The sequence below is a fragment of the Panthera onca genome, chromosome A1 (assembly GCF_046562875.1).
Source record: "Panthera onca isolate mPanOnc1 chromosome A1, mPanOnc1 haplotype 2, whole genome shotgun sequence".
In the NCBI taxonomy this organism is placed as follows: Eukaryota; Metazoa; Chordata; class Mammalia; order Carnivora; family Felidae; genus Panthera; species Panthera onca.
This window is the reverse complement of record NC_138339.1, coordinates 76,260,604-76,270,360: the sequence shown is the minus strand read 5'-3', so window position 1 is coordinate 76,270,360 and position 9,757 is coordinate 76,260,604. Positions and strand designations below refer to the sequence as shown.

Sequence of the window (9,757 nt, the reverse complement as noted above, 5' to 3'; positions counted from 1 at the left end):
AAAACATTGTAGAGGTAAACCACTGCAAGTTGGTAACCAGAGTTCTAACAAAAAAACACCACAATCTTAATACATTTTAGCACAGCTAAATCCACACCGGGTTTTCACCCAGTACCACTGTTAATCTTTTGTAGGTTTAAACACTGGGACTCACCTCCTTCTGTTGAGATAAAGTTCCTTGGGAACATGAATTTCCAATAGAGACCAATTTCATCAAAAATAAAAATATTTAGAAATAACTTTGCAGCTTCTTCATCTACACTTGCAACTTCACTAGATATGTTAACATTGTGAAAAGCATAATGATTCTCAATAGCATTAAATTATTCAAAACTGATTCCAAAGGAAGGTATTACTGTAAGTTTTTTAGCTGTTTTTTTAAGACTTCCATTTATTGCCAAGGTCGTCTCTTTAATAGTAAGAAAGATTTTCTTGACTGTTTCAAAAGGTACTTAGTGTTAACCAATGAAACTTCTGGGTTATACTTACATCATTTCTCTATTTACCAATCCACATAATTATAAACTAGTTTGTGACAGAAACAATGTTCTGTTGTATCAGAAGTCTATCTTCAAATTTAAAGTATTAACACTACTATCCAAATTATTATAATTTTTATTATACTTTTATTTTCTGAAAAAAGGATAAATATACAGATAATATATATATACACACACATGAACTACAAGCAACTTCAAAATGGATTTGTCATTGTTTTACCTTATTTCCTAGTTGTATATATTTTCAGGTATCTTTTAGATAAGAATATTAATAAAGGATATGAGTAACCTAAGATTATTAAACTAATTCTCCTAGAAAAACCTGTTATATTCTGATATTTAAAATACTATACACTGTAAAAACATACAGAAAATGTTTCATAGGAAGGTATTTAGTTGTGAAAACACAGATCACCACAGATATATTTCTACTACTTAGGTAAACATTAAGTGTAATTATTCTTTTCTGAATGTAGGGCACAGAAATAGATCTTACAGAATCTTTAAAGAAGAAACTCCTGTTTTCACACTCTGATCCTCAAATGTTCTGCAATCCCACTGGAATTTCATATAAAGACTAATGTGTAGGTTTTCATAAATGCATGTTGGAGTTAAGTAAAAAAGATAGTAGAATATAAATACTCACTGCTTCACAATTCCTTCTGCCAGCCAATACTGTGAATAGTCCATTTGCAAGGACAGGGATGGAGCTAGAGAGAATTATGCTAAGCTAAATAACTCAGCCAGAGATAGGCATATACCAAATGATTTCACTCATATGTGGAACATAAGAAGCAAAACAAATTTATATAGGGGGTAAAAAGAGAGGGAAACCAAGAAACAGACTCTTAACTACAGAGAACAAACCGAGGGTTACTGTATCATTTGGGGGGTGGGGGTGGGGAATGGTTTAAATAGGTGATAGGGATTAAGGAAGGCACTTGTGATGAGCAGTGGGTGTTGTATGTAAGTGATGAATCACTAAATTCTACACCCGGAACTTATATTACACTGTATGTTAATTAACCGGAATTAAAAAAAAAAAAAAATTGGAGAAAGGAAAAAAAAAAAAAAAAGGAATAGGGCAATACATTTACACACAGCGGTCCTTGACTAATGTGTATAACAAAGGAGAAATTCTATCCGTTATTTCTTCTCCCAAGAGAACAATAGAAGCAATGTAGAGAAGTTTTTTTGTTTTATAACAATCTGATTTTTATACTAACATTTAGAAAATTGCTATAAATTTCGATGGATGTACAATGATGTATGAAATACTTATAACAAAAACTCTCTAGAGAAACACATTTAAGCTTAAAAAAATTCCACAAATGGTTGACACATTTTCTACATTTAAATTTGAATATTTTTCACATGAAATAATTATAATTATCATACAATTAAATATAAAAACACAAAAATGGAAATCAGCTCAGGCATCAGGTAGTCTTTATCAATAAAACTGAAGTCAAAGTAAAAATAAAGATGTATATGATCATTTTGACTTTTGTGTCTACTAAAACTAAAGGAGCATGAAACTATGTATTGCAAATTAGCCAACTGACCAGAGATAGTTTCAAAAGAAACCTCTCCATGGTGAAATAAAAGATAAATAAAATGTTAATTTTTAAGAAGCTTGAAACTGCCTTCTTTTGGAGAATAAGTATGACATTAATTTAAATTTTTATTATATGAACTGGAATGAAAAATCTAATTTTATTTTGAAAAATTATTGAGAAATAAACATCCACAGCCCGAATTAAATAAGAAGAACAACTATATGAATCCTAAGTAGTCCTACATAACCAAAAGCTAATAATTAATACATGTCACTAACAGAATTAACTTATGTATATTTTCCCACTTCTGCTTTATCTTTTTCATTAAAAGTATTCTTTTTATTACTTATTAAATGTGTATTTTACAATATATTTCAAAAATCCAAAACACAGGGACTATATTATTATATTTGTACTCAAACTATAATAAACCTATGGGATCATATGAGTCACATTCATTTATTAAACATGTAACTATATTATAATTATTTCAAATTTTATTAGTATAACATTCCATTGATGGACTGACAGTGTATAATTCTTCCACATTAATGATCCAGTTATAAATTAGTTTTTTCTTTTTTTTTTTACTGTTGGATTCTTCACGGGCATATGCAGGATTTCACTGTTATCCTTTGGTAAATATTTACATAGGCAAAATGCAATAGCAGTGAAGAAGATAGTGACTACTTTGCAAATACAACCTGAATTAAAAAAAAAAAAAAAAAAAAACAACCATCAGATGTGTCAATCTATCTAGAGCAAAAATATTTGTGGAAAGAATGCTATTTACCAAAGAAATGGTAAGTATATTTAATCTCTTTAAAATATCAATTTTCTAATTATAGAATGTAATTAATGTTATAAACATATCAAGTTACTAAAGGAGATTTTTTAATGTTTACAAAAGCTTTAAAATTTCTTAAAAAGTGTGTCTTTTTTTCACAGAATGTATTAACTCTAAAGCTTAAAAATACATTGCTGCTAACTTAAATATCAATAGGAACTGGAACCTATTTAAGCCACTTCATGCAGCTTTATTCTTTTTGAAAAAATCACCATTTTCCATATATAAACAGAAATATTACAAGCATTATATAAAAGTACTTGAGCTTAGAATGCAAAAGACCCTGAAAATTAAAGTAAAAAATATTCTAGAGCAACAACATCAATTATCTGACAATATCAATTATAGTGGTTACAAAAGATAAAGAAACATTAATGAGTCTGTCATTTATAATGACACAGTAACTTTCATACATTTATAATAGCCCAACACTGCAAACAACCAAATGAATTTTAACAAGAGAATGGATAGATTATAGTATATTCACAAAATGAAATAGTATTTGGAAATTTTTTTTAAAGGACAAACTACTGCTATAGAATAACATGGATGAATCTCCCAAAAGCATAATATTAAGCAACACAGAAAAAAAAAAAAGAGTATATACTGCATTCCATTTGCATAAATTTTTAGAACAGAAAGAGCCAACATATTGTAATAGAAATCTGAAACAGGTTTATCTCTAGAGGAAGGAAATTGACTGAAAAGGGACAGGGGATAAATTTCTACAGCTTGTTTTGAGGTGCTGGTTCCACAGATGCACTCATTTATCAAAAGCCATCAAACTAAAAACCTAAGATATATGTTAACTGCATCTTCATTACATCTCAAATTTTTTTTAAAGATACATTTTTCACAAACTAAACACAGTGCGACCAGCATCTGGATCAAGAACAAAACAGCTGTCAACACCCCAGAAGCTTTCCTTCATGTTTCCTCAAAGTCACTAACCAGAATGGGTTACTTTTATTTTTGAAATATAGTTACAGCAGGTCAAAATTATGTAAGTGGAATCACAGAGCGCATACTCAGTTGTTTGATTTCTTTCTTTCAAAATTATGTTTGTATGATTAATTCATATTTTATATAGTTGTGTACCTTCTGTTTTCATTGCCATATACCATTCCATTGTTGATTTTAGCACAATTTATACATCCATTCCATTGTTTATTGACTGACTATTAAATTTTTGTGAATTCTTTCAAGTATTTTGTCCATTTTTTCCATTATTTATCCTTTGCTTATTTTGATATATGGGAGTTCTTTATATATTTTGGACATTGGTTCCTTTTTACACTTTACCTTCTAAACTATGGTTGTCTATTAATTATTTCTTTTAACGATCAGAACTTTAAAAAGTTTACACTAAACTGCCACAAAAGCATATTCTTATTTCAGTTTCTTCTGTTTGCCCTTTCCAACTGTATTTCTCTATGTCCTTTATTATTATTATCTCCTTTTAGTAGCTCCTTAGCAGGATCTCTAAGCAGTTCACCAGTTTTGTCCATTTTGTGCTGTGTTTGAAAATAGATAAGCATGTTACATATACATCTAAAATAAAAATTAAAAGGCTCAGTAGTGTCTTAAGAGGACTTCCTTAAGAACAAAACCTAGTTTTGTTGAATTATCTCTGAGAAATTAATTTTGACTTCTTAAATATCATTTTTTACTTTTTAATTGTTTTTTAAAATTTTACTTTACTCAATGTTCAGTGTAGACTAAGTTTGCTGGATAATTGACTTTTGAATTACAAGGCACCACTATATACTGTTCATCACAGAAGTATTTGTTACTGTTAAATATTAGAGTCTATCATTATGTTTCTTCGAATTAATGAACTCATTAAAATCACAAAACATATAAACACTTTTAAATATTTATCATACCAACATCTATACAATAAAATTTTTGAATGTTAGTAGAGATTAAGACTTCAGACATTATATAGTCCAACATCCTCATTTTACAGATTTACATTTACAGAACAAATTGAAATCAAGGAAGATATATATTTTCTAGAGTAATACAAGCATATCTAGACTTTCTCAAAACTGACCATAACACAGCTCATACCACCATAGTATCTCAATTCCTCATATCTTTATTTATTCAATAAATACTGAATACTTGCTAGGTAGGCTGTTACATCGTTAAGCAAAAGAGACTGTGAAACTCACATGTAAGTAGGGTGAGAGTATCCTGATGTTCTCTGGGGATGTGAAAAAATTTTTTTAATTGTCCAATCTTTTACTATGTAAATAGCAAGGGTTACAAGGTCAAGCAACTTGGTTGTATATGTATATGGACAAAATTACTTCCCAAATTGAAATTTTGCTAATTACCACCCTTTATTCAGGAACAACATAAAACAATTGTGTATTTAATGCAGTGACTCAAATATTCATATAAATACTTTAATACTTCAGTTTCTAAAATATTTTCTATATAATAAGGGTTCTTTAAACATCAAAATATCCATTTGTTCGTAGTTTATTATTATTGTACATTACTATAAACAACCATACATGTTTAAAACAGTTTTACTTTTCTGTAATTCTTTAACAGGTATCACTTACATATTCCTACCAATAGGTAGGCCATTTTCATCTTGTTATAGATCCAACAATTTCCTTTATCCCCACAGTATTCAGTCTCCCGAAAGATACAAGAAATATCTGCTGTCATTTTAAAAACTATTGGTCCAGGTATAGTCCCTATGAAAAATGCAATAATTATAAATGCTCCATGAAAACACTACAGGTTAGGATAAGTATGATTTTTATTCTAAAATTAAACTGATGTATTTAGCCATCATCACATTTAAATATATCATTTAAAATTATCTAAGAATTTACTTATAAGTAGGATTATTAAGAACTGGAAAAAACTGTATTTTTTAAAAATCCTTATTCCTGTAGGTATAAAAAATTAGTTGCTTTCATATTTTTAGAATGACATACATGTAATCAGTTTATGTTTTTATGTTCTCTATGTTTTCAATCAATGAAAAGTTAGTTTTTTAATGCAATGTACATCTGTTATTTATCAAGATATTGAGAGAAATAACTAGGAATGTAAATGCTTTGGTATGTTTGTAGCAACCCTAGATTCAGAGGACCTCATATCCAGAAGAAGAGTTGTGTACTGCCTTAGGTAAATTTCTGTATACTCTCAGAGACAACATCTCCTCAGCAACAATTTCAGCTAAAAGTGAATTAGAAGTCATTTTTTAAAAAGTCACCCCAAAGACATTAGAACTGAAATCTCAGAACTAAGATATCTTTACTGACATCTAGTTTACTATAACTTCATTATGTCAGGGCCCTCATGCTTCATGACTTATGACTCCTGCCAAAGACCACTATCCAAGATCACTATCAAAGATTACCAATTCTCCCAATCTTATTGAGTGCTGGCACTCTGTTTATAATCGTTCAAGGTGAAAAACCTAAGCCTACTATTCATTTTTTTCTATTTGCCTTCATATTTTTCCAATCCATGATAAATCTTTAGGACACTAACTCTAAACATATCTTGGATATGTTGATTTCTGTGTCTCTTTCACAACCTCCAGAATCCAATTTAACATAATTCTGGTTTAGACTGGAGCAAAAGCCTTTTTTTCCTTTACATTTATCTTCTATAAGTATTTTTCCCTCCAGAAGCAGAGTTATCTTTTAAGCAGAAAACAGATAATATCTATCCTCTGCTTCAAATTATCTGTTGGCAAAATACTGTTAGATATAGAGGCAGTCTGTATCTAAAGTATCATCTTGTTCCACCCTCTTCCAACAAAAATGTATCAGTCTCACTAGCTTCCTTTCTCATGTTAGAAACTGTTTATGCATTAGCCGTTTCTTAGGTTCTGTCTTCCAAAACAAATCTGTCCTTATCGATCAGGCAATGATTCACATAAAAATATGCTCTCATTTTTCCTAATTAAAAGAGCCAATTTTAACCCCACATATTGATCTAGGTATAGAATTATTTCTCTGATCCCTATCCAAGCCACACTTAAATTTTTCTATGTTCTTGACTCCATTTATCATATGTCTTTCAGTCTTCAATCCAGTTTAATCTCGTTTCCTTGCCCCATCAATATTTTTAATCAACTTTTGAATCAGGGGTGCTAATACAGTCATAATGTAGATAATTTAGATTTGAAAGCTAGTTTTTGCCATTTTAAGAAAGCCTGAAGTACAGAGTGCATTACCATCTGAGAAAAACAATTTTTTTCTTTGGCTGTAAGTCCTTAAAAACATCAGAGTCTTTGGTAACGAAAATGTTGTTAGTGACTCCCCAAACATGCAAGCAGTGTTGTGGTTATGTGTTTTGTTTCAGCTTACCAAACCACTTGGACAAGATTGATGAATATACATCTAATCAAATAGACTGTCCTGTCTGATCAAATATAGTATTAATGCATATTTTATATGACAGGATCGGCTTTGCGTTATGTATTGTCTTTTTACATAAATATTGTCTCCTAAATTCTGCAAAGCAGCTCCCCCATTCACTTGTGTTGTGTCAGTTTACCATTTTTATTTATTTGAAATTCTAAATATACATGTAGACACACATATCAAAAAATCAACAATTCACTGTAATAAAAGATTGCCGAAAGTCCATACCAAATATTCTCAAAAACACAAGGGCCAAACCCAAGGCCAAAGAACGTTGATTGTCAGATACAATCCTGCGAGCAAAGAGTAATGATATTATCAAAACATTGCTATTAATAACTTTAGAGAATTTGCTAGGTTACTATTATTATTTTATTATTATTATAAATTTTTTGTTATTTTTTTTACTCTTCATCAGTTAAACTAAAAATCTTTAGCCAGTTAACAGAGTTCAATCTAGGTGAATTAAAGAAGTACAATTCCTTCAATTCTTCATATCCTTCCCCTTGCCAACTGATTCCAAAGCTTCTTGCTCTTCACAAGGAGGAAACATTTATGGGCCAGACCCTCTGCCCCAGCCTCTTTTTTCCTTTGCTGAAAAAAAATTTGGCACTAACTATCACACTTACCTTTTCTCCATTTTGAGGTACACATCCACTACTTTATATTTCTCCTCTTTCCCCTGTGAGATCCACTCTACATTTCTTTACCTTTATCTCTGTCTTGAGAGACTGATCTAAATGTGCTACATCAATAGGCTCTCTTGCCTTCTGGCTTCTAATTACAGTTTGCCAATTGGGTGCTCGAGAGTGAGGAAGGAGAGTGAGGTCAAGGTGTTTCTTCCCAGCTTCTCTCCCCAGAGTGAAATCCTGCTGACTAGGTCACTAGGCAAAGCAGTCCTCTCTACAGGTCTCTCTCTTTCCTACCCTTGTTTTCTTTTGGGCAAGTGGTAACAGACCAGGGATACTGCACTATATACCTTATGATTCTTATACTCCACCCACATTTTAAATAGCCACTTTCTTCAACCTTGCTTAAATTATCCTAATTTGAGAGCCCCTTCTCTTTCCTGCTGGACCTCTGTTACCCTCACTATTCAAAAGCTAAAATAAACAAAAATAATTTTCCAAATATAAAAAATGAAGCTCTCTTTATTTCCTATAGGTCAAAGCAAGTATTTGTTTTTAAAAAAAATGCATAAGGGGCGCCTGGGTGGCTCAGTTGGTTGGGCGTCCGACTTCGGCTCAGGTCATGATCTCACGGTCCGTGAATTCAAGCCCCACATCGGGCTCTGTGCTGACAGCTCAGAGCCTGGAGCCTGTTTCAGATTCTGTGTCTCCCTCTCTCTGACCCTCCCCCGTTCATGCTCTGTCTCTCTCTGTCTCAAAAATAAATAAACGTTAAAAAAAATTAAAAAAAAAAAAAAGAAATAGTGGTTAGGGACTAACCACTGATAGTCTCAGTTTGGAGACTCAATTGAAAATACAATAAAAAATAATAAACCATTGAACATTTTAGGAAGTAAAAAAATAAAAACTACATTTTATTTAAAAAAAAAAACTCTTTGCTTACCATTTTTTTCCTTGTTCTAGGACTTGCACAATGAACTAATATGACCAATATTTTCATCCAAACAACTCAATATACTAAAATGTAGCATTCATACAATATTTTGTGACTATCTCACAAAAAGTAAGACAATTCCACCCATATCAACCTGGTAGAAATATTCTTTCCTCAAATGTTTACTACTAGGAAAATGAAAACAAATTAACCAATCCTCAAAAGATAAAGGTATTTTTAAATAAAAAAATAATTTATACTTCCATAGTAAGCAGATTCTTAAGGGAGGAAAAAGAAAGTGTCACATTTTAGAACTACACTTTAGTATAGGTCTTGGTATAAAGTGGAGATATTAATAATATCCCTAACTATAATTGAGTGTTCTGCTTCATTTAGCACATGTAGTTTTATTACATGGATTATCATTGCTTTCCGAAGCATATATAGAACTGACCATAATTCATAAGTAGCATTATTAAGAAGCATTTATGTATTGGGAGCGCCTCGGTAGCTCATTCGGTTGAGCTTCTGACTCGATTTCAGTTCAGGTCATGATTTCACAATCATGAGATCAAGCCCCATGTAAGCTCTGCACTGAGCTTGGAGCCTACTTGGGATTCTCTCTCTCTCTCTCTCTCTCTCTCTCTCTCTCTTTCTCTCTCTCTCTCTTTCAAAATAATTAAATAAATAAACTTTTAAAAAAGAAGCATTTTTGTATCTTCACTTCTGATATACAAGATAAAAAGATTAATGGTTCCCAGGATTTTCCATCAGTTAAATGAATAGCACAAAATAAATAATAGCTTTGTATTAAAAATATTTAATGAAAAATGAATGAAGCGAATGTTTTTTTGTATATTGTCTAATAAGTAAGGCTATAATAGG

General features: G+C 31.0%; 1 protein-coding gene across 5 annotated transcripts in view; it reads right to left on the bottom strand.

Annotated features, from left to right (window-relative positions):
* Positions 1–2,502: 2,502 nt before the first annotated feature.
* Positions 2,503–9,757, bottom strand: part of SLCO6A1 (solute carrier organic anion transporter family member 6A1) — a 100,498-nt gene continuing 93,243 nt past the window's right edge. For 3 of the 5 annotated variants that reach the window (XM_060635285.3, XM_060635286.3, XM_060635287.3), the window contains 3 exons: positions 7,538–7,602; positions 5,483–5,620; positions 2,503–2,763 (listed from right to left, as the gene is read on the bottom strand). In XM_060635285.3, the coding sequence (XP_060491268.3) occupies positions 2,627–2,763; positions 5,483–5,620; positions 7,538–7,602 (340 nt within the window). In that variant the 3' untranslated portion in view covers positions 2,503–2,626. Of the gene's footprint in view, positions 2,764–5,482; positions 5,621–7,537; positions 7,603–9,757 lie in introns of those variants that run through there. The other 2 variants (XM_060635290.3, XM_060635289.3) reach the window with 2 other exon arrangements.